This window comes from Rana temporaria, chromosome 5 (assembly GCF_905171775.1).
Source record: "Rana temporaria chromosome 5, aRanTem1.1, whole genome shotgun sequence".
NCBI lineage: Eukaryota > Metazoa > Chordata > Amphibia > Anura > Ranidae > Rana > Rana temporaria.
In genome coordinates this window covers 78,533,343-78,558,264 of record NC_053493.1, presented here as the reverse complement: position 1 = coordinate 78,558,264, position 24,922 = coordinate 78,533,343, and the positions used below count along the sequence as shown (strand labels likewise).

The window sequence follows — 24,922 nt, the reverse complement described above, 5'->3', positions numbered from 1 at the left end:
AGGTATGAACTGAAGACCTGGTGGCAGCCCTACAAAACTTAACAGGAGCTGGATGTCTGAAAGCCCAGGAAACTAGAACTGCTCTGGTGGAGTTAGCATGCACATATAGTGGGGGTGCTTGATCATTAAAGGAGTTGTAAAGTCTCAAGGTTTTTCACCTTAATGCATTCTATGCATTAAGGTGAAAAACCTTCTGTGCTGAAGCTGCCCCCCCCCCCCAGAGCCCAATCGTTCCAGCGTTGAGGACGAGCCCAGCAGCTCCAGCCACTGTCTCTGGTCTTCATTGGATAGATTGAAAGCAGCGGGAGCCCCATGGAAAGCGCCTCTCTGTGGTGGCACTCACCATAGAGGAGGAGCCAGGATTGCTGATGGGGGACCCAAATAAAGGAGGAGGATTGGGGCTGCTCTGTGCAAAAACCCTTGCACAGAGCAGAATAGTATAACATGTTAGCCATTTAAAAAAAAAAAAAAAAACTTTGCAATCAAGCACAAGCCCTTGTGATGAGTTGTCTTATCCACCTAGCAATGGTGGACTCATAAGCAGAGTGTCCTGCTTGTCCCTTTATAAAACCCGGTTGGAAATACAAATAGTCTTTTTTTATAGATACCATGGCGGTCGGATAGACCCTGACAGCTCCGATTACAACCAGACAATGGAGAGGAATTTGTTAGGGATGCTTTCGAGCAGGGCACAAAGGAAGGAAGGAGAATGTCCTCATTATGGTGGAAGCTTGAGCTCAGCTTAGGTAGAAATTAGGGAATTGGGCGAAAATCAACTTTATCCTTGTAAAGAATCAGGGAAGGCTCTTTGCATGAGAAAACTAACTCAGACATGTCTGACAGAGGGGATGGCCACCAAGAAGGCCACTTTGCAGGAGAGATTACGCAAGGGGATTTCCCTAATGGGTTCAAAATGTGGTTTCTGCAGGACAGAGAGAACCAAATTGAGATCCAAAGGAAGCACACAGTGCTGTAATAGCAGTTCGATCTTTTAGACACCTTGAATAAAGGTTCTAACAAGGAAAATCAAAGCCAGAGGCTTCTGAAATAGGATGCCTAAGACTATATGAAGGCGAGAAAGCAATGTACAAATTAACCTCTGGGGTTGAGAAACAGGGGTCAAACTACTGTGGTTCAGTATTACATTTTTTCCCCCAAATGGCTTCTCTAAAGGGCTCTGAGTAAGGTGGGAATGACAAAGTCTGATATATCCCCGTCTTTCAAGACCTGAGTGACTGAGTAGCAGGGCAGAGAACTGGAGGTCTTAAGAAACAACGTCTGGCCTGTTTGGAAGAAACCAGGGGTCATCTGGGTCCATGTAACAGGTTCGCTGCCTTCTGTATTTTCTGGGTGGTCTTGTCATAACTGAAATTAAATTGTATATGTGGTGAAATCTGGACATACTCACCTTTAGCGTTATTCTCAGAAGTCATGTTTATCATATGACAATGTATTGCAGTGGTGTTCTAGTTTATAACGTTACTATTATTGACCGAATTTAATTCATAATATTCTTGTATGACAATTTAACCTGGTGTGGTTCATTTTGTCATAAGGGTGTGTCGGAGTGGTAGAGGTATCCATTACTTAAACGCCATGAAAGAAATTAAGCTTCAGAGGGATTACCAAACTAGCCACTCAAGCGGGGTGCACTACACATAGTTATAAAATAATCCTACCTGTTGGCTCGAAAAAGGACTGGATGTGGACATCGTCGGTCAGGCCAACTTGACACAATTCATCCCAAAATTTACTGCCTTGTTCTTCCGATGCGGTTTGGGTTCCCACACTTGCATATGTGACATTATGTTGTGGAGATTTTAGTCTGTGGAAAATAAACAGCGTATAAGTATACCAAAAATATATGATTAAACAGCATAAATCACCCAGTATGGTTTTTCCAAAAATACTCCTATGGTATTATGTTATTTCTGTGATTGTGCCGCGCTGGTAGCTTGAAAACAGAAATGCATCCAGTAAACCATCTGAGAGCATATGGAAAATAGGATCACTGAACAGAAATGTTGGAATTTATCCCTATGACAGCTATGCTCAAAACAGTTACAAGATACTGAACCCATTTTCAAAGAGGACACAGGGTGGATAAAAAAACAAAAACAAAAAAAAAATCAGATTTTCTTTTTTTTATTTAAATCGGATTTTTTACATTTTTATCAAATTTATTTTAATAAAAAGCTTTTGGAGTAAAAGTCTATCTGATGGTTTTCTATTTAAGATACATTAATAATTTGGTTTATTCAGCATGAAATGGAGCTTAGTTATGTAGTATGAGGCTGTATTTTCTGCAATATTTACATTTTTTGTAAACTCATTCAATTCAACCAAGCTCTGCAAGCTGAGATAGCATCACTGCATTGATGCATTCAGACAATTTCACAGAAGCCATAAGATAAAACAAAGTTCAGGAATATTCCTTTATCCAAATGTTTTGCAAATCTCTGTACACTACGAACTGAATCGGTTCTGATATCGCTGTTTTACTAACGTGACAGCTTGTATTCTAAACAGAAAACCTTCATTTTGTTTGAAAATATTCTAAAGATTCTAACTACCAGCAAGAATAAGTCCTTACATTTAAAGAGCACCTGTCATTTCAGATCCATCATCGCAGCACCTGTTAGCGGGCATCCACTCACCTGCTACCAACACGTCCCTCACCTTGTTGTGTAAATGCCGCATCACCAGCCGTTCCAATAAAGTGAATGGGACTTTTGGTGAGTCAACAGAGTCAGAGGAGGAGCTGCTGAGGAATAGAGATGACAGTTGCGCTTTAAAAATGTTGATTTAAATTGAGTGGATTTAAAACAAGCCATTTTACTAGTGACTTAAATCGACTTGATTTAAATCAAATCCACCCTGGAACACAACACAAAGATCTGCAACGGTGTGAATACAACTGGGTAACTGAAAGTTGTACACAGAAATATAGCAATGCGCAGTAAAACTCTAGCCAAAGCGATTTGTCGTTGGGTATGCTGGTGTTCTGCCAAAAACTCAAACTCGCCAAAACCTCAAACCACATTTTGACGAGTTGCCTGTTCTCACAGAACAGTGCGGTACAAGATGAGTTGGCTGTTTTCACAGAGGTTAGGAGGAAAAAAGCGGTTACTGCCATGGAGGCGGCCATGTTGTTGGCTAGTATCGGCCGGCCTAACAAGGTCCACTCATTATATGGTGTACTCTACTGTATACACTGCTGCTGTTGTGTCAAAACAGGCAACTCTGCGAAATCTCCAAATATTGGTGCTGCAGAGTCACCGGAGGAAGTGAAGTGGTTGGAGATTTTGGTGAGTTGGAGTTTGGCATTACACCGGCATGAAAGTACACAGATGAGCTCATTTCTCCATCACTCTGCTCTCTCCCTATCAGCATGCTCCTTGCACTTTAGCAAAACATACTGGTTCCTTATGCTGCTTTTCTCTCTCCTGATACAAGTTGCTGCATCCCCCCCCCTCAATTTTCACCTGGTAATCATGCAAAACATCACACTTCCTGTTCCTTTATGGCTACATTTCTTAATCTGGGCTAATCTGGATTGAGGAGACCAGTAGTTGACAAAACAAAGATAAGTTTATGTTATGTTAAGCTTCCAGGAAATTAAGTAGACACTGCATATACCTTCTAAAAATGTTCTGAACCTGAAAAGTAAAAACTAATGCAGTCACAATATTTAATGACTGGTAACTGTATGCAATCCATTTTTTTTCATTAGGATACACGATAGGCCCCTTTCACACATATGGAGCGTTCAATTTCATCAGTTCAGCCACTTTTTTGTCATCAGGTTTTTTTTTCCATGTTCGCTTGTCATTCCTTGTACGATCATCCATTTACATCACCATAGGATAGCATTGTTGGATGGATGAAAAACAGACGAACGGTCCGTATGTGTGAAAGGGGCCTTAACTTTAAAATGTCCATAAATATGCAGACAGGTGGGAATTTCCTGTGACAGCATGGACATCAGCAATCAAATATAAATAGCCAACACTGCCTCCTGCTAAGTGTACCTTGGTAGAACTATGGCTCCCATTTAAAAAATACATTTGGGCCATCCATGATTGACTCTGTTGAAGGGAAATGCTGGAAAACTAAGTGCAAGGAGCAAGCTGAGGGCAGAGTGATAGAGAGATCAGCGCCTAGGGCCAGTTAAGTCTGCCACCCGGGTCCCTTACTGGCACCATTTTGAGTGCAGGGGGGCCACCAACAAGAAGTTGCCATTGAGGTGGACATACAAAGAAGGACTCGAGGTTGGAGTGTTGTGTAACCAAGGCTTGGATTTTTGTGCTTGCAGTAAAATCCATTGCCTGGAGTTCATTGAGGGACATAGGAATTCATTGACTGAGTTATATACTGCCACCTACAGCAGGACTGGACACTAGCAAACAGATATTTGTGGGCCAGCCAAGTATAACCACTACTACTCCTAGCATACCCAAGTTTGCAGAAAAGCGGTTTTAAAAACAGAGGTGTGGAACCATAAGAAAATAACCAAAATAAAAATGAGTTTTCTGGAGTACAGTACAAGACCGGCTTCATTAAATCATTATGACCAGGTTATCTGCAGCTACCTTCAGCCGATCGGCCCTGGCGAAAAAGAAAGGCTGCAAGAATATCCTCACACTCCCAGATAGCCTTAGTTTTGTTGCAAGCAATTGAGAAATCATAAGAACAGAGGGGAGGGTCCTGTACTGTACTCCACACAATCTATTTCCTTAGCGTTCAATACAAGACACAGGTTTCTTTAAATCATTATGACGGGGACATCCACAAGCAGTTCAATGGAGTAATGGGCAGCATAGCAAATAATAAAACCGGCCCACATAACAGGCCAAGACTCAGAGAGCAGCCTGTAGCACCTTACATCAGAAGCGGAGATCAGAGCAAGCTAGAACATCCACTTAGAACACAAACGTGTAATAAAAGCCGTGGTGGCAGCCTTGCAAATTTAAGAAACACCTGATGCTGAAAAGCCCATGAAGCACTAACAGCCTAGGAAGAATGTGTGAGGAAAGGAGGAATCCTATTTACTTAATAACCTGTCTGATCCAACTAGGAATTGGAACTAAAAATAGTGAAGCAAGAGGCAGGGAGACCCTCACGGGAACTTTTGATGGAGCACAAAGAGGAAAGCCCCTTTCACACATGTGGACCATTTATCTGTTTCTCATCCATTCGTTGACGGATGAAAAGAGGACATCCCTGCATCTTTCATCCATTTACATCAGTTTACATACACAGCTGTCAACATCTGTTTTTTTGGAATGGATCAAAGTCTTATTTTTGTTAGGGATGGGATGAAGGGATGAAAAAGGGATGTAAACAAACGGTCTGTTTTTGCATTGGTAGTGGATTTAAAAAAGAAAAAAAAAACTGATGAGATATCGATGTAAAACTTTATCAGTTTTTTCTTTGAAACTGGTCTAAATTACATTTCCTAAAAGTGACGGTAGCAGCATAGAAAACCAACTTTGAATGCTTAAGAGAAAGACATAAGGAAGCAAAGACAATATTATTGAACACTCCACCATCATCCCAAAAAAGAGGGGATGGACAGAGAAAAGCAAACATGGGACACCAAGACATTACATACAAATAAAACAATCTTTAATTACCAAGTTAAAAAGACAAAGGCCCCTTTCACACGGGCGGATCGTTCAGGTCTGCCTGTCTGTTTTTTAGGTGGACCTGAACGGACGCTCCATGCAGGTCTATGGAGTAGCACATGTCAGCGGTGACATGTCCACTCCGCTAAATTCAGACGGCTGGAAGCCCCATTTTCCATCCATCTAGAGCAGGGGTCCTCAAACCAAGGCCCGCGGGCCGGATTCGGCCCGCCAGTGTGATTTACCCGGCCCACGGACTGCCCCATTAATATCGCAGCAATCCCCCTCCCCTCTGCTACTTTTTATCACACAAGATGAGAAACATGACAGGTCCGGACAAAAGGCGGGTCTTTTGAGTTAAGCAGCGGGGCGATTTCAGCAATCAAACACCTGCCTTTCACTAGCAAAGCCCCACCCTTTGTCCGGATTTGCCATGCTTTGAGTCTTGTGTGATTGAGGTAGCAGAGAGGCGGAGTGCTGGGATGTTATAGAAGGGGCAGCAGTGTAATATCGATGGGGGGGGGGATCTGTGATAAGGTGGGAGATTTGTGATGGGGAGGCCTGTTATGGGTGGCTATGAGAGGAGTTTGTGTTGGGTGGGCTTTGTGATGGGGGGAAGTCTGTGATGGGGAGGACCTGATATGGGGGGACCCAATATGGGGGAAATCTGTGATGGAGAGGAGTCTGTGATGGGGGATCTTTTATGGGGGGTCTATGATGGGGTGGTCTGTTATTGAGGGCTTTGTGATGGAGAGGAGTTTGTGTTGGGGGGCTTTATGATGGGGAGGATCTGTTATGTTTTTTTTTTGATGGAGAGGAGTTTGTGGTGGGGGGTCTGTTATTGGGGGCTTTGTGATATAGAGGAGTTTGTGTTGGGGGGCTGCTTTGTGATGGAGAGAAATTTGTGTTAGGAGGGCTTGTGATGAGGGGCCCAATATGGGGGAATCTTTGATGGGGGAGGAATCTGTGATGGGGTGGTTCCGTGATGAGGGGGTCTGTGTTGTGGAGGGGTTATGTGATGAGGGGAGTCTGTGAAATACTAATATGTTTATTAAAATTGTTCTTTATTTTAAATATTGTATTGTTTTTTTCCTGTTTTTTTAAACTATAGTCCGGCCCCCCAACAGTCTGAGGGACCGTGAACTGGTCCCCTGTTTAAAAAGTTTGAGGACCCCTGATCTAGAGGATCGGATGAAAACAGACAGGCGGTCCATTTTCATCTGATCCCCCATAGAGGAGAGTGGAGCGCTGACAGGTCTGTCCCTGCAGTGTGTAGGGACAGACCTGTCTTCTGCCTGCTCAGCGGGGATCGATGGAGCGATCCCCGCTGAGCAAAGCGGATGTCCGTACACGGACACACCCGTGTGAAAGGGGTCGAAAGCTTAACTGTATTTGTAATTACCAGGCACCGAAGGCAAAAATATGTCAAAGAACAGTCCATAGAAAAGTATATAGACGGGTGGTATCATAATAATCGTCACATTTCGTGATCAGATTGCTTCCTAAGCGGGCATGCAGGAACCTTGTTCCCAAGAGGACGTCCATGGACGCCCTGCTGGCACAGTAAGCTGTCTTTTGGCTATAGTGTGACCATACGAAGCAAGTGAACACACTGGTCAGTTCTCTAGCTGTGCTGGGAACTCAGCCGGCTCTCCTCCAATGTTTAGACACCAGGGCTTCCAGCGGAACTACATTGCATTTGAGCATCACAATCCAAAAATGCTATTTAATTAATTTTTAATATTCAAAGCAAACTCCCCCAACGAGCCAGGTCTCAATTTTTTATTTTTTTTAAGCAATCTCTTAAAAAAAAAATTCTGGCAGCCATGGCCATCTTTGGAAAGGGCAGATGATCCATGTAGCATTTACTTCCTTGAATCCATCTGCCCTTAGCTCAGGCATGCAGATAGGAGGGTGTGTGTGTAGCTGACAAAACCCCTCCTCCCCTGCTGAAGATGCCTGGGTTGTATGAAAAGCAACTGAAAAAATGAAAAGGGAAAAAAAAATAAAGTTTAACAAGCAAATATGATATACTTTCCTATCTATTCACTAATGGCATCCACATAAGGACTAAAAATAGTTAATGTTGATCAAGAGAGTGACATTCCACTTTAATACATGAGGAAGAAGGGAGTGACAATGACAACACCTTGCCAAAGGGTACTGCTGCAAGATAAAAACCCACATCCTACGTATATCCTTTGTATGTGATAAGGCAGGATGCTGCAATACAATCATTAGGCAACTTCTCACCCTCTGACACGGTAACGTAAATGTAAACTAATTACATTTTAATTAATATAGACACATGTTTTTTATCAGAATGTTTTTTTTCTATATATAGACACATATGTTTTTTTTGTAAACTGATTTGAAGGAGATCCAAAATGATAAAATGATGGAAGCTCAGTGGGCGATGTTCAGTAAGGCTTAATTGTACATGGGACATTTTAAAATCACCTGAACTATTTAACTTGACAGATAGTAACCGACGTTAAACTTCCATTGTGCCGCGTTTGCAATTTTTTTCCCCAAATAGTAAAAAATGTCTCTCCATTAAAAACGCCTGTAAACTAAACGAGGCTAAATGCAAGTTACCGCGTTTACAAGCCGTTATAGGCATTTGACATTTCAAATGCCTCTGAACATCCGTCCTGAAAGCATATTTTTGCTTTACAAACTCTTCCAAACTCTTCCAATTCACCTGCCCAGAAAGTAGGACTGGGGGAAAAAAATCGAATCGAGTTGCGAGGTCAAATCGATTCAGATTTTGACCAAATCTATTTTTTTTCCATAGGACCAGCGCTCTGCGGACTGGGCAGAAGCCGCTGCCTCGCCTAAAAAATCCTGCCCGCAGCTTGCCGCGAACCTGGGAAAAGGGGCGCGAGGCTGGACGCAGCGGACTAGGCCGAAGCCGCTGCCTTTTTCCAGGATCGCGGTGAGTAGGATTTAAAGGCAAGGCCGCGGCTTCACCCTAGTCTGTGGCGAGCTGCGGGCAGGATTTTTTAGGTGAGGCCGCGGCTTCGGCCTAGTCTGCAGCCATTTCCCAGCATCGTGGCGAACTAGGCCGAAGCCGTGGCCTCGCCTAAAAAATCCTGCCCACAGCTCCTTGGGAGTGAGAAATTGTGTCATTAATCAGCATTTCTTTGCAGTGTTCAATTAAGAAGAAAAGGTTTGCTTGATAACACTGCCTTCTCCACTGCTAGTTTATCAAGCTGTCAGATATGGTTTGTCACTGTCACCACACCAGCCTGGGACACGACTTGCTTCACTGGAGCCAAGACAAGATTACCCATCGAGAATGGCACATCGTGAGGAAAAAAATAAACAATCATTTTACAGAACAAGATAAATCGACAGGCCTCAAATAGAATAGGATATTTTATGTGCTAGATGGAAATTAATTGGATCTTTTATTGCTTGGACAGTCTTCAGAGCACAGAAATGTGGGAAAGCTGCTCATTCCACAAAAACGATTATGACCAGGTGTGTGCCAGGCATGAATTAGCAGGGCCTGCTGGGCACATGGTATGGTGGATATGTGCACACAGTTAACTTCAGACCTGGTTCTGTAATGGAAAATAACTGCTGCAGGAAAAGAGGGAAAAAGGCCTAAACACACACAGCAGGTTGCAGTGAGATGTGCTCAGGGGTGTAGAAATTAATGAATTCAGCTGGACATTTAAAGGAACCAGTCAAAACATCTACAACTTAAAAGGTCTACTGCTCCTACATTTTATGTAATGCTCACAGTAGGTCAGGGGTACTCAAACTCTTATACTGAGAACCAAACTGGGAGACCAACTCCGATCATACCTCAGCTCTTCTAACCATGAGCAAGACCATGAGCCAGAGTCTTGGTGAATCCCAAGAAAAATATTTTACACCAAGTACCAAAATCCTATTTTATTTATGGTTTATTGAACACAGGATTCAAAGACAACTGGGACATTCAAAAGCGGTCCAACTGAGTGGAGAACAAAATAAACACCAAAGGGCCCAATGATGCCAACCAATTTCTATAATGTTTGACCAACCAACATCATGACCAAGGTGCGCTGCAATGCAGGGCCTGACCAAGAAAACAAGGTTTTGGCATCCTTAAAGTGGAACTTCGCTCTAGTAATAAACTTCCCTCCAATCCATCCCACCTCTACTTGAAAATAATAGTTTTTTACACCCTTATTAAGGCGAATAGTCACGCACAGTGAGTCTCCTGGGGTATGCATGTCACATATCCCATGAGGCATATCCCTTCATTCATAAATGAGGAGCGCCTAGGGCCGTGTCATCAGGGGCAAGATGGCTGAACCCAGAAGAGCCAGTGGGCCTTTCAATGTCACAAACATGATAGTGCAGAACTTAGTGGTGGCAGAAGACAAGAATATCTCAGTGGGACAATTCTGTAGCCTCTGGGTGGAAGAGTATATGGAACAGGCAAAACACCAAGTAATGGGGGGGGGGGGTTGGGGGGTATTAAGAGGGAGGGAGATCTTCTTTAAACACTAGCATTATCTCTACATAAATCAATGCTTTATTAAAATTGGTCACTCCCGGATCAACAGTGCAAACAACCCACTTCTTAAATAAGGACTCCTTAAATGATTGCGAAAAGCTAAAAATGCTTAGGAAATGTAAACGTTTAATTTGGAGCTTCCAATTCTCTATCCAGAACGATTGTAGGCAGCAGCAAAGACTAAGCAAGGTGGAACTTTTTTCTCTCTTTCGATAGAGAGTAATGGCAGAAGGTGCAACCCCACACTAAACAGCAGAATCGAGAGCGCAGAGTGTGCATCAACCTACTGACACAGCACTTGGTTCCTCAACATGTTAACCTTTTACAAATAAAAGTAATGATAGATGGGTATTATAATGGCTCCCAAAAGATCCAATAAACAAGGCATATCACAGGGCCTACTCAACACCAGAATCTGTGCCATAGCCCTGAACCTGGATAGAGCTCTGCTGCTAAAACAGTACAAAAAGGTCTAGAAACTGCCAAAACATGGAGCCCAGTGCCCGAACATCACATTTTAGGTAGGCCTCGCAATTAGCCAGTCTAGAGGGGTCTCAGTATGTCCACCAAATATATTGCTGAGGATATGCCAGCTTAGGCAGAATTTACAGAAGTATTGATTCAAGGCATCCACCCTCCTAGGACACTGGCAAAAAACTCATGTTGGGAGTGTGAGAAGCTACACCAGGCTGGTCACTTTTTAATTTGTCAGTATAACCCAACTGTCTCCGAATCCTGTGTCCCTCAAACAAGAAAAATTGTGCTTTACTACCAATTGAATAGCACTAGTCTCAAATGAGAAGGAAACTGTGCTTTTCTACCAGGGTGGATATAAATAAAAGAAAAAAAAGAAGAATATTTTTTTTAATCATTGAAGTCAAATTTATTTAAGATTCATTATTTAGTTTATTCAGCATGAAATGGAGAGCTTAGTTATGTAGCATGAGGCGGTATATTCTGCAATATTTACCTTTTTGGTAAACTCATTCAATGGATCCAAGCTCTACAAGTTGAGATAACATGCACTGCTTTGATGCAGTCACACAATTTCACAATAACCATGAGATAACCCAAAGTTCAGCAATATTTCTTTATCTTATTGTTTTGCAAATCTATGTACACTACAAACTGTATGATTAAATTGGTTCTGAGATCACCGTTTGCCTAACCTGACAGCTTATTATTCCAAAAAGGAAACCTTAATTTTGTTTGCAAATATTAAGGACTCCAACTACCAGCAAGAATAAGTCCTTTCAGATCTAGCATGGCAGCGTCCGTTAGTGGGCACTCACTCACCTGCTGCCGCCATGTCCCTCACCTTTGTTGCGTCACTGCCACATCACCAGCCGTCCAAGTGAATGAGACTGTCGGTGAGTCAACAGGACCAGTTCACACCTACGCACATACGCATGTGCATAAACACACCTAGTAATGGAGGTCAGCCCATTCAGTTTCCTTGAGTCCTTAAATGCCATGTAAAAGTCTAAAATGGAACTTTATATTTGTCGGTTAAATAAACCATTAAAAGGCACTCTTTACTTTTGACAAGTATAAAATATAACCTATTGATCCTGCCAGAAATCCAGTTAGGTGACAGCACTGTAGAGTGCACAGAAACTCTTCTCAAGTAGTGTTATCAGGAATTTGTACAACTCTCACTCTGGAGAAGGGGAAAGGGATAGATATTGTGTAGTTTTAACACACTTACTAGCCTTTGGTGACATTATATTACACTTCAATTAAGTTCAACACCTTAAAATCGTAAAAAAAAAAAAAAAAAAAAAATTTGGCCATTGCGGCAAACAAAGTGGCACATGTATTCACATCTGTGTTGTGGTACATTAAAGAATCAGATGCACTGACATGCACAGAGGGCGTAGAAGAAACATGGGATAACCTCCCCGCGAAGTATGCAAGAATGGAAACGCAAGCGGTAATGTACAGGCACACTTTTAGAACAGTTTTTGTCAACTGCAAGCATAAAACAATTCTGATACTAAAACTGCAGATAAAAAAGCAACTGCTCCGGTTTGTAAATCTCAAAAGTGAATTATTGCAATTTTATTATAAAATCACACAAATATCCTGAAGAGGACATGAGATCAGTAAGCACTCGCGATACGATCCCGATTCACATTTTTCACAGTAAACTTAAAGGAGTTGTAAAAAGGAACAATTATGTCTATATATATATATATATATATATATATATATATATATATATATAGATAGATAGATAGATAGATAGATAGATAGATAGATAGATAGATAGATAGATAGATAGATAGATAGATAGATAGATAGATAGAAGATATTTCATTTAGCCTGGTCTATAGAACATGTGCAAATTTTTTATACCTAAATAGCTTCCTTTACCTTAGTGCAGTCCTCCTTCACTTACCTCATCCTTCCATTTTGCCTTTAAATGTCCTTATTTCTTCTGAGAAATCCTCACTTCCTGTTCTTCTGTCTAACTCCACACAGTGATGCAAGGCTTTCTCCCTGGTGTGGAGTGTCGTGCTCGCCCCCTCCCTTGGACTGAAGGAGAGTCAGGACGCTCTCTACGTTGCAGATAGAGAAAGGAGCGATGTGTAAGTGGGTGTCCTGACTCTCCTGTAGTCCAAGGGAGGGGGCGAGCACGACACTCCACACCAGGGAGAAAGCCTTGCATTACTGTGTGGAGTTACAGACCGAAGTACAGGAAGTGAGGATTTCTCAGATGAAATAAGGACAAAGCAAAATGGAAGGATGAGGTAAGTGAAGGAGGACTGCACTAAGGTAAAGGAGGCTATTTAGAAAAAAAAAAAATTGTACCTTTACAACCCCTTTAAATCCCAATTCGTAAAACAGCATTACAAGCTGTGTCATCCTAGCAGTGTTTTATACTTTCATTTTTTGAATATTACACCATTTGACATAAATAAAAATGCTTATTTGTTAACGAAAGCTTTATTGCCATGAGGATCCCTCTATTTCCTCAAAATTCCTGCTGGATTTTAAATAGCCAGGACAATTAGCTGGCGATTTTCCCCATGTGTTCCACCAAATACTAGGGGAATCAGTGTGCCAAGGGAGGCAACATTCCTAGCTAATTGTGTACAAGATCCGGGATGTACCACATCTGCTGTAACCTAGCAATAGGGACAATTATAATGATGTTTTTCAGGACACAGAAAATGCAGATACAAGTCTCTCCCCCTGAGCATTTACTGCATACGAGTTTAATAGAGGACTGAGTAGCATACAGATATGTTCTAGAGACCAGGCTAAATGGAATATCTTCTACTATAAATCTATATATTTTTTTTATATATATATTTATTTATTTATATTATATACACACACACACAGTAAAACCTTGGTTTGAAAGTAACTTGGTTTGAGAGCGTTTTGCAAGACAAGCAACATTTTTCAATAATTTTTGTCCGATATACAAGCAATGTCTTGATATACAAGTAGCGTCACGTCACAACCGAGTATAAAAAAAAAAATAAGAGAGGAGTCTCTAAGTGTAGCAATTTGGTTACATTTAATGAAGGTACAACATTTAGCAACATATTGCTACACTTAGGAGGTACCTCTCTTCTCTTTTATACTCTGTAGGTCCTGCTGGATTTTGCTTCTAATCCCCTTGTGGATGGACCTTTTATGGTTACACAACCCATCATATTGTTATACTTTTTATATTGACTATAAACTGAAAGACCTATGAAGAAATGGTTGTGGAACGAATCATTTGAGTTTCCATTATTTCTTATGAGGAAATTCGCTTTGATATACAAGTGCTTTGGATTACAAAAATGTTTCTGGAACGAATTATGCTTGCAATCCAAGGTTTTACTGTAATCTATATATATATATATATATATATATATATATATATATATATATATATATATATATATAATTTTGTAATTTATATAATTTGGGATAACTATAGGTCAATAAGTAAATATACCAAATAAAAACATATTGTGTAGATAGCCATTGTCATTTTTTCTTTTTTTGTAGAGAACCGATATGCAACATTATAAGGATAGGCATGCAGAATTTGTATTTGGCAGGCTAGTCATAAATGGTTGTGGTAGATGGTGAAAGCCATTATTTACCCAGCTTGCCAATCACTCCCTGCATAACCACCTTAATCCTACCATATTGTACAAATTGCTCTGGTTTCATCAGACAGGGAAGATCATTAGCAAAATGCACCGAACCAGAGTGGCAGCGCAGATTCAATGTTAGTGTGGAACATATTTTTGCAGGCAAGGATCTTTTTTTCTTTCTGAAGCCTGCAATGCAGTGCAAAGTCAGGCTCCTGCAGTATACCCGTCTGCCAGTACCTCCTGTACAGGCAGATCTATGTACTACAAGAGCGCCGTGGAAGGTGATTGAGAGTGACGTAGTCTGCCAGTGGCAAATGGTAGTTGTAGTTCATTCGTTTATAGATTGCTGTGGCCGTGTGAGTGGAGCTGTGCTCTTTTTAAATTGTTCCAGTGTGTGGGGAGAAGATCCCCTGCCTGCTGCCGAAGCAGGAGATCAGAGGGGCACAGGCAGGTGCTCTTTGGTAACATGGTACACCCTAAATACGGGCATAACATGTTACCAAAGGTGAACTTTGATGATTAATATGTTTTTTTTATTTATTTTTTATAAACCCTTGCTTCACCTCTAAGTGTGAGCTGCACATCAAGACACATTTGGCAAGCTGTTTTAATAGTAAAGTAAAAGTCAAAACATTTCAAACAAGACCTCTTCAAACATTTCAAATACTAAACCTTGAACTGTGAATCCTGGTGATAAAGATCTATTAACTCATTGCTGAACGCTGCACTATTTAGCTGCTAACATTTCCCTTCAACTTATAGAAAATGCAAATGAAAATCAAAAGTGGGAAAGAAACCAATTGCAAAACATCTTTATGGACCTTGCTTTGTGCACTGGTTCAACTTATATAGTGGAGGGGAGATTATGGTGGTGGGGGGGGGGGGGGGGGGGGTTTCAGGGGTTGGGCTTGGCCCCTAAGACTAAGTTCACACTTCAGCTGAACTTGTAGTGTTTCAAACCCGCAATGCAGTTCGACTTCGGGGGTTATGTGACAGACATCTGTGCGGGTTCATGCAAAGATTTCTATATAAATCTCCCTCGAACGCGCCAAAAGTGGTACAGGAACTACTTTTGGGATCGGACGGTGTCATTGCTGACAATAGCCGCCGATTTGCCATGCGATTTGACATGTCAAATCGGCTCAATGTGAATGTGGGCTTAGTTCCAGTGAAGAGAACTTAAGGTGTCGTCATACCAAGACATTTTGGACAATTTCATATTCCCAACTTTGCTGCAACTTTGTTGTGCAACTGCAGTCTATCCGCCCTTCCCTATGTGTTGCAGACAGATGAAAAAAGATTTTTAACGCGATTTGCACTTTGGAAGGGGTGTAGAGAGGGGAATAAAGCAGATATACAAGTAAAAGCATACAAGTAAAACATTATAATTTGTTTTACCTCTGGATGGGAGCGGATGCCACAAGAGCAATGTCCGGAGTGGTGGCGGTGGGGGGGGGGGATTTACCTCCAGAATGGGATTGCTATATCTGTACATGTTAGTATGGCCTTGATCTTTATCTCTATTTTATGTTTATGTCCCCGACGTGTCGAGGGGATCCTGTATGCCTTGTACCTCTGCAAACTAAATAAAACTTTTGTTGGATTAAAAAAAAAAAAAATTGTTTTACCCCTGTGTATCATCTGAGGCCCTAAACTTCACTGGGTGTATGTGTGTATATATATATATATATATATATATATATATACACACACACACACACACACACACACACACATGTACATTATATACACATATGTGTAGATAGACAGGATAGATAGACAGGATAGATAGACAGGATAGATAGACAGGATAGATAGACAGGATAGATAGACAGGATAGATAGACAGGATAGATAGACAGGATAGATAGACAGGATAGATAGACAGGATAGATAGACAGGATAGATAGACAGGATAGATAGACAGGATAGATAGACAGGATAGATAGACAGGATAGATAGACAGGATAGATAGACAGGATAGATAGACAGGATAGATAGACAGGATAGATAGACAGGATAGATAGACAGGATAGATAGACAGGATAGATAGACAGGATAGATAGACAGGATAGATAGACAGGATAGATAGACAGGATAGATAGACAGGATAGATAGACAGGATAGATAGACAGGATAGATAGACAGGATAGATAGACAGGATAGATAGACAGGATAGATAGACAGGATAGATAGACAGGATAGATAGACAGGATAGATAGACAGGATAGATAGACAGGATAGATAGACAGGATAGATAGACAGGATAGATAGACAGGATAGATAGACAGGATAGATAGACAGGATAGATAGACAGGATAGATAGACAGGATAGATAGACAGGATAGATAGACAGGATAGATAGACAGGATAGATAGACAGGATAGATAGACAGGATAGATAGACAGGATAGATAGACAGGATAGATAGACAGGATAGATAGACAGGATAGATAGACAGGATAGATAGACAGGATAGATAGACAGGATAGATAGACAGGATAGATAGACAGGATAGATAGACAGGATAGATAGACAGGATAGATAGACAGGATAGATAGGATAGATAGGATAGACAGGATAGATAGGATAGATAGGATAGATAGGATAGATAGGATAGGATAGATAGGATAGATAGGATAGATAGGATAGATAGGATAGATAGGATAGATAGATAGGATAGATAGGATAGATAGGATAGATAGATAGATAGGATAGATAGATAGGATAGATAGATAGGATAGATAGATAGGATAGATAGATAGGATAGATAGATAGGATAGATAGATAGGATAGATAGATAGGATAGATAGGATAGATAGATTTTAAAATGCCTAAACTATTTTTATCATTTTGGACAGAATCAATATTTTATTGAATAGGCATCCTGGTGACAGGAATGTAAAACAAACCCAATACCACAGCAAATTTGAATGCCACAGTCTCATGTATCAGTTGCTCAAGTCATTTTTGAGACCACTCCAAGTGACTTACTGAAACTAGAGGTGTTTTTCATAACAACATTTTTTTTTTGTGTTTCAAATAAGGGCCCATTTACACCATTGCCTTTGATTTCCCAACATAGTCCCAACGCAAAGACAAAGCAATTTGCCCAATTTTCTATGGTATAAATTCATGTCACAACATTGTGGTGGTCTGAACTGAAAAGAATAAATAAAAATACTGGATGCAGAACATTTTTTAAGTGAGGTGAGTTGTGACAGAAAACACCTCATCCCGACACCATTGTGGTGAACAGAACTTATGGATACGTCACTTTTTTTTTTGTTTTGTCACGTTGTACTCCCAACACGGACCATTGGCCGTGTGATCAGCATGGTTGATGCTGTGAATCGGTGCTGAAGCAAAGAGTTTGTAGACCCACTCTGACTCCATCACTAACAAAACATACACCAGAACTGCTTTGGATATATTCCAGGACATAGTGTCCTATTTGAGAAAACAGCCAAAATAGCAATGAGGATTACAACAAAGCAGAAGATTAGATACAACTATGGAACTGAACTTGGACTGCTATGGCTTACAGAACTTTGCACACATTCATAACTTTCTGTACTGCCTTTTTTGAACAAGCTACATCACTCGGATGACAACAAGTTAATAAACAAGACTGTTGTGCTGGCCCCTTCTTACCCTTACTGAGCATTAACGGTCACACAAAGGGTAAAAAACAAACAAAAGTAGGCATTCCACGTGGGGCTCGGGAGAAGCTGTCCTTTTTGTTATTGTTGTCTTTCACTTCCCTTCTGATCAGGATCCTGGCTCCTTGCCACCTCTGCTAGCCAATCAGATGCATGCAGCACAACAGAGGCTCAGTGCTGGGTCTTGGCCACTGGCCATAGCAGAGCTGAGAGAGATTACATCAGCAGCACACGGGGACTCTAGAGCTGTTCCAAGATAAATCAATTGGGCTCTTTACAGAGAGACCATGGGCAGCTCTCATCATGAGGGACAGCAGCAGAAACCGATCTGTCCCAAAATGTTGCAGGGACACAGAGCTTACACTTAAGCCTACGCAATCGCAACTACAAAATTCAGTTGTCTGCACCAGCCTTCAGCTGCAATCAAAGTTCTGAGTGTAGAGCGAGGAAATAAATCCGACTCAATCAACATCCTACTTCTACTAGACAGTGCTTGTTACAATGTGGTGCCATTGAACAATTGCCCCTTCCTTTAGCCAACGCTCCAGCTACACCTGCTGGTAACTACAGCCTTTTTTTTGAATTTTAGAATTTGAAGTCCACAGTAACAAAATAAAATAAGTTTACATAACTTGCTATTGTGTAAATTAACTGGTAGTTCTTCTAGTACCTGGAATTCCCATCTTAGGGCTTGGTATTTAGAACTAAGCTCTACTATACAATCTGGAGATTTTAAAGATTAGGTTTATGGTGTTACCATCAAGCTGCATTTCAAGCACCAATACTAAACACCTCACTGGAGCAAGTGGGCTTCCTATGGGGGCACTCGTGCAGGCTCAGTCCCAAGATACGCTGCCTGCATCTATAGACACAGACAGCGTGGCTAGGCCCTGCCAACACCCCACAGTTTGAAGGACAGCAGCAGGAGCCAGTGGCAGAGAAGGGAGAGGGCTGCTGCTCTCAGGTACAGAGCTTGACTGAGATCAAGCTCAGGTAAGTATAAGAGGGTGCTTGGGGATCCAGACGCACAGCAGGTTTAATACTTTAATGCAGAGAATGATTAAGGACATGGACAAGATTCTCCCATTTCGTTTTGGGTGGATTCCTCACCATTCTCATGATTATTGAAACTCCATGAGGTGAGATCTTGCATGGAGCCCCAGACCAAGGGAGATTGACCGTTATTCTGTGTTTCTTCCTTTTGTGAATAACCGGACCAACTGTTGTCACCCTCTCACCAAGCTGCTTGGCGATGGTCTTGTAGCCCATCCCAGCTTGTCCCAGACATCCTTGGGCAGCTCTTTGCCATGGTGGAGAGATTGGAATCTGATGAATTCTGTGGACACGTGTATTTTTTTTTACAGGTAACAAGCTGAGATTAGGAGCACTACCTTTATTAGAGAGTGCTCCTAATCTCAGCTCGTTACCTGTATAGAAGACACCTGGGAGCAAGAAATCTTGCTGATTGAAAGAGGCTCAAATACTTATTTCACTAATTAAAGTGCAAATCAATTTATAACTTTTTTTGAAATGCATTTTTCTGCATATTTTCGTTATTCTGTCTTTCACTTTTAAAATATACCTACCATTAAAATTATAAACTGATCATTTCTTTGTCAGTGGGAAAACATAAAAAAATCAGCAGAGGACCAAATACCGTTTTCCCTCACTGTATGATTTTCTTTCCTTCGCCATCGGGTGGAAGGAAAGAAAAAAAATTGCTCGATTCCCACATCAACGCGGTTAGTGTTGATGGGGGAATGCCTCCAGCTGCGCTATTGTATTCTGCCACATTCTGAGCATTCCTGGCCAGTAGAATACAATGATTACTGCTAGTGGTAATAGCCACAGGCAGTAATCATATGTAGAAAAATCCAACAGGCTAGTTGTACCCACAATCGCATACAATCAGCCTGCCTTTACATCGATTAAAATTTAGCCGGTCCCTGCTGAACCTGACAAATTTCAATCCATGCTTAGCCAGGTTGGGAGTAAATCATTTGAAAATGCTGGCACACAGACAGTTTCACAAAGGGAACAGATTTCAAATAATTAGTCAATTGTATGATTTAGTATTCATCACATCTAATCCAAACAAAATCAAAGGATCAAAATGAACTGAAATCATCAAGTGGTCCCTGCGCGCCATAATACTCACAAATGTCACCTTGTAAGTAGGATCATATTCGTTTTTATTATTTTTTTTATTCAAGGGTTTTTAAAAAATACAGCAGAATGGATTACATTTTCAGGGGCTTGGACAGTACACCGCAGAAAAATCCAATCATTGACAAGTGTCAGTGGCAAGTAAGGTGGTTGACGATTAATTGCAAAGCCATAACAACAGTATACAAGCCATCATATAATATGAGATAAAACAGAGGTGTAGGCCTCAATAAGCTAAATAAATGGAGAAGACGTGAAAATGCTGAAACATGACAGCCAGTTAACACTTTTACCTACTTTGATGCAATGGAAAGGAAGCTTACATACACACCAGTTCTTGCACATCCATATCACTACATGTTGAATGAAAGTACACCTAAAAGAATAAAATATGGAAAGCAATCACATACTTTCGTAGGAATTGGCAGACATCTGCTTTACCGGTGCAGAGCTCCAAATCTGAAAGTTTAAAGTATATCTACCTGAAGAGAATGCAATATATTGCAGTTCATATGTGATGGCCTTCATTATGCATGTTTTTCGGGCTTTTACTCTCGATTTAAATCTGATGATCCTGCCAATACCACCCTTCCTGTCCTAGGGTGACCAACGTTTACTCATTGTACTGTATCTATACAAGAGCAACAATTGTTACCTTAAAGTGGATGTAAACCCACGCTCATCCTTTCTAAACTACTGCCATAGTGCTGATCTATAAGGATATAGATGCCTCCTGCATGTATCCTTACCTGTCCAATGTTTCCCCTCTGTCTGTTATGAGAACTGAAACACTGCAGATTCTGTGGGTGGATCTGTTGTCTGGAGCTCGGTGGGTGGAGTCGTGATGTCAGTAGACTCCCCGCCCTCCTCTACACTCCCCCCTGTCAATATGCATTTTGTCCTTTGTATTTCCTACACTAAATTCTGCTATGAACACTAACATCCAGTCAAAATCCAGAAAAGTAACCACATGAGTGGGGGTGGGAATTAAAAAATAATGCCCGTTTCAGGCTAGATTATGAGATATGTAAATAACCTGTCACTCACAGCAAGGGGGAAGAACGGACAAAAGTTTTCTCCTGTTTGTCCGTTTATTTCACTGAAAAAAGAAAAGAAGATTTCCCAGAGCTGGTTAACTCTTTGTGGCAAGACTGGGCACAGACGATAGGAAATCTTTTACTCTAAATTGTGACAGCAAAAAAAAAAAAACGGGTTTACATCCACTTCAAGTCAGGACTACACCCACCTTCCATTCTTCATTACATACGATACAGGTTTGTACTTTATAGAAGATACCTTAGTAAGCAAGTTGATAACATTGTTGGAGATTGTAGCCAAGCACACAGGAAATGAAGACATTCGTTCTCTACCAGAAGAAAATGGGTAAAATCTATTCTTGCACAAATAATCTTAGCCTGAAAAAATAAAATTACAGCATCCACTATATAGAAGGACTGGTGGACTGTCCTTATGGCATTTCACTTGTTTAGATATACATTAACAGAATAACTCAAAGCAACATTTTTTAGTATTGACTAGAGTGGAGATGGATAGGAACAGTGGTCATAAACCCTGTCCTCAGAGCCCACTAACAGGCCAGGTTTTATGTATTACCTTGGGGAGATGCAGACTAGAATACGGCAATCACTGAGCAGCAAATTATATCACCTGTCATGTATTTTAGTTATCTTGCAAACCTGGCCTGTTAGTGGGCCCTGAGGACAGGGTTGATGACCACTGGATTAGAACACCTGTCTTTTTTTTTTTTAAACCAAGGGCCCTTTCACACGGGCGGATCAGTAATGATCTGCTCCGTGTGTCCGCAAAAGCTCAGCGGGGATCCTCCGTAAAATCCCCGCTGAGCTGGCAGCTGCCAGGGTGGTCCCTGCACACTGTGCAGGGACTGCCCTGTCTTTCCTCCGCTCTCCCCTATGGGGGGATCAGATGAACACTGACCGTATGTCCGTGTTCATCCGATCCGGCAGACGGAAGAAAAATAGGATTTTCTTCCGTCCGCAAATGCGGATCTTTGCGGAGGAGGACGATTACGGGTGTCAGCGGACCCGTAATCACATAGGGACCAATGTATGTCCCGTTTTCATCCGCAACGGATGGATTAAAATGCGGACATACGGTCCGCACATGTGAAAGGGCCCCAAGTCCGTATCCTTAAACCATAGTCAGTGCCTTGGTTGAGAAAACCCGTTCACAGTAAAGGCTTGTCCCCAGTCTATCCGCACAGGATCAGTCACATGAAGAAAGACCCTGTTTCACCACTGGAATACACTAGGTCACAGGCAGACCAGCATAGTGGCGGGTGGCTTCACACCTGTCAGTTTTTATTGCGGTCTGTGCCCCCATTAGGAGATTTCCCCCCCCCCTCCCTATTTGTCCTGTTTACCATTATTATTGAAAGCGAAAATAAAAGAAAATCCCAAATTTTGGGTTGTCCTCAGAAAAGTAAGAGGGGAAATCTTTAGTATTTAAAAAGAAAAAAAAAAATATATTGCTTTTAATATCACTTTAAATGTGTGTCAATGCAGGATTTAATTGGTCTACATTTACTTCGAGGGAAACCGCATCTGGTAAAAAAAAAATAAACAGGCAAGTGTGTATCATGACGTCGTTTTCCTCTAAATCATGCAAAGTTAAAATTTCAGCACTGAATTCATTTTTCAAATTGTTTTTTTTTAAATGAGAATTAAAGTTCTTCCTGGATAACACAGTGAAGGAACTGAAAGTGTTAAATAACCGACAGGAATGAAGTAGCCCCATTACTGGTGCACAGCTACAGTTGCTGCAAGGAGATGAAATACACCACAGGGTCCTAGAGCCGCTACCTCTATTATACCTATATCACACAGCTAAAATAGACAGCAACTCCCTTATCTTTTCTTCCCTTTATCACTTGGTGGAACAAAACACAGAGCCATGTGCCTAATCATCTGCTGAAAAAACGACTGTCCCAAGTCAGTCCTATGTGAAAAGTTTGTGTGTGCTATATAGAAGACAGGATACCACTGGTCTGATTCCAGATTGTGCAATGGCACCATTAGAAAAATGTCCCATATTCGCTGGGGCCAAATTCTATCTGACATTGTTCAGCAACTACATATAGCAGTTGACAGTGTCATCTCACTATGAGCGCCTTGCATTGAAAACCAATATTTTATACCACTAAAAACAGAATGAGGCTTCATGTTCTGAATGCATTTTTCCTGGAGAATGCCAATAGTTTTTTTTGTTTCATTCAACCCAGCATGGATGAGCCAAAACAAAAAACTGACAGCTCAGAAGAGGCTGGTGTACTAACTATCCAATGTTAGTACAGAAAACTCCCCTGCTGTGCTATTGTATTCTGACAGGGGGTTGGCCCCCCCACAAGAACACTGTGGTCAGTGATCACATCCAATGCCTAAGAGCGCTAATTTGGAGCCGGTCGGTAAACCTTTTCGATCATGCCCATTCAACAGAAGGCAGATGAACGTCCGCTTTCTGTCGGACCAACTCTGCCGGTTTCTATTAAACTGGCCAATGCTGCCCCACATTCAGCCTGAGTGTACTAGGCTTTAGAGACATTTTGGCAAATCAAGCGCTTGGGCGTTTCTTTTTATTGGCTGGAATAATGGCTGGCCAATGAAATAAAGGAAGAAAAAAAGTGCTCAAGCACTAGTGTTAATGCACGATTAGATGCATTTACACATGTTTACCCTCGTTTAGGTGCATCGGGAGTTTATGTTCAAAAGATCCTCTCCTGAGGGCATAAGTGATTTTTTTGTCTGCCTCTAAACGCCTATAGTGTGCATGGACACATAGGTTAACATGGAGGAGAATATAGAAGCAGACTGTAAAAGCCGTGTTTTTTAGCTCAAGCGTGCATGAAGCCTTTTTTTGCATAGTTACAGCGGCCTAGTAGGAAGCAGCAAAAGGAGTCAACCAGTTCACTTGCCGACAAGAAGCATGCCTATAAAAAGAGAAAGCAGATTCCCTTCACTGTCCAGTGATAGGTCAATAACTACCTAAGCTAAGAGGAAGTAGGTTGAGTGATGCTGGCCATCCAATCAGAAATGCCTTTTATTCACTGAAAAATACAAGATGTTCTGTGAATGGCAGTTGAGCCGAGTAAACCTTCCCTGAGTTCACTATGCGAAAAAGGGCGAAGCTCTTTGGAGCACACAGATACATCCAGTCAATTATATTAAATGGAATATACAAGTTTATAGTCACTTTACGGTCAAGCAACATCCAGGGGTCTCCAAACTTTTTAAACAAAGGGCCAGTTTATTGTCCTTTAGACTTTAGGAGGGCTGGATTGTGGCCAAAGGCAGAAAATGTCACGAGCCCAGAGAAAATAAATATGGCCTCATGGTTGGTGGTCAATAGGAGGAATAGTGCCCCTATTCGTAGGAGGAATAGTATCCCATTATTGGTAATTGGTGGAAGATATAGTGCCCCATTGTTCATGTCAGCGAGAGAAATAGTGCCAAGGGCCAGATAATGGCCAGATAATGGCTAGAAAAGGGCCACATCTCTGGCTGCAGTTTGGAGACCCCTGGTCTAGACCAACACTAGCTTCAGCATTCAGATAGATATCAAAGTGTTTCATTATAAGGTTGACATAAAGGAGTCCCACCTCCACCTATCCTCTAGCAATATTCTTTCACTGAATCAGCAGCACAATGCAGAGATGCCGACCGATATCAGGTGAGCAAGAAAAACCGTGAGACTTTCTTGGCAATTCCCAACACCTCAGCACTCCCTATGGTGAGGAGGCTGAAACAGCTGCCAAACACACAAACCTCTTACATCTGATCCCAGTGGCCTCATGTTACACCTCTTGGGTTTTATTA

General features: G+C 41.4%; 1 protein-coding gene across 7 annotated transcripts in view; it reads right to left on the bottom strand.

Moving 5' to 3' along the window:
- The window catches only part of KMT2C (lysine methyltransferase 2C), a 310,800-nt gene that overhangs the window by 195,513 nt on the left and 90,365 nt on the right, over positions 1-24,922 (bottom strand). For all 7 annotated transcript variants that reach the window (XM_040352734.1, XM_040352731.1, XM_040352735.1 and 4 more), the window contains exon 5: positions 1,680-1,825. In XM_040352734.1, coding sequence (XP_040208668.1) covers positions 1,680-1,825 — 146 coding nt within the window. The remainder of the gene's footprint in view (positions 1-1,679; positions 1,826-24,922) is intronic.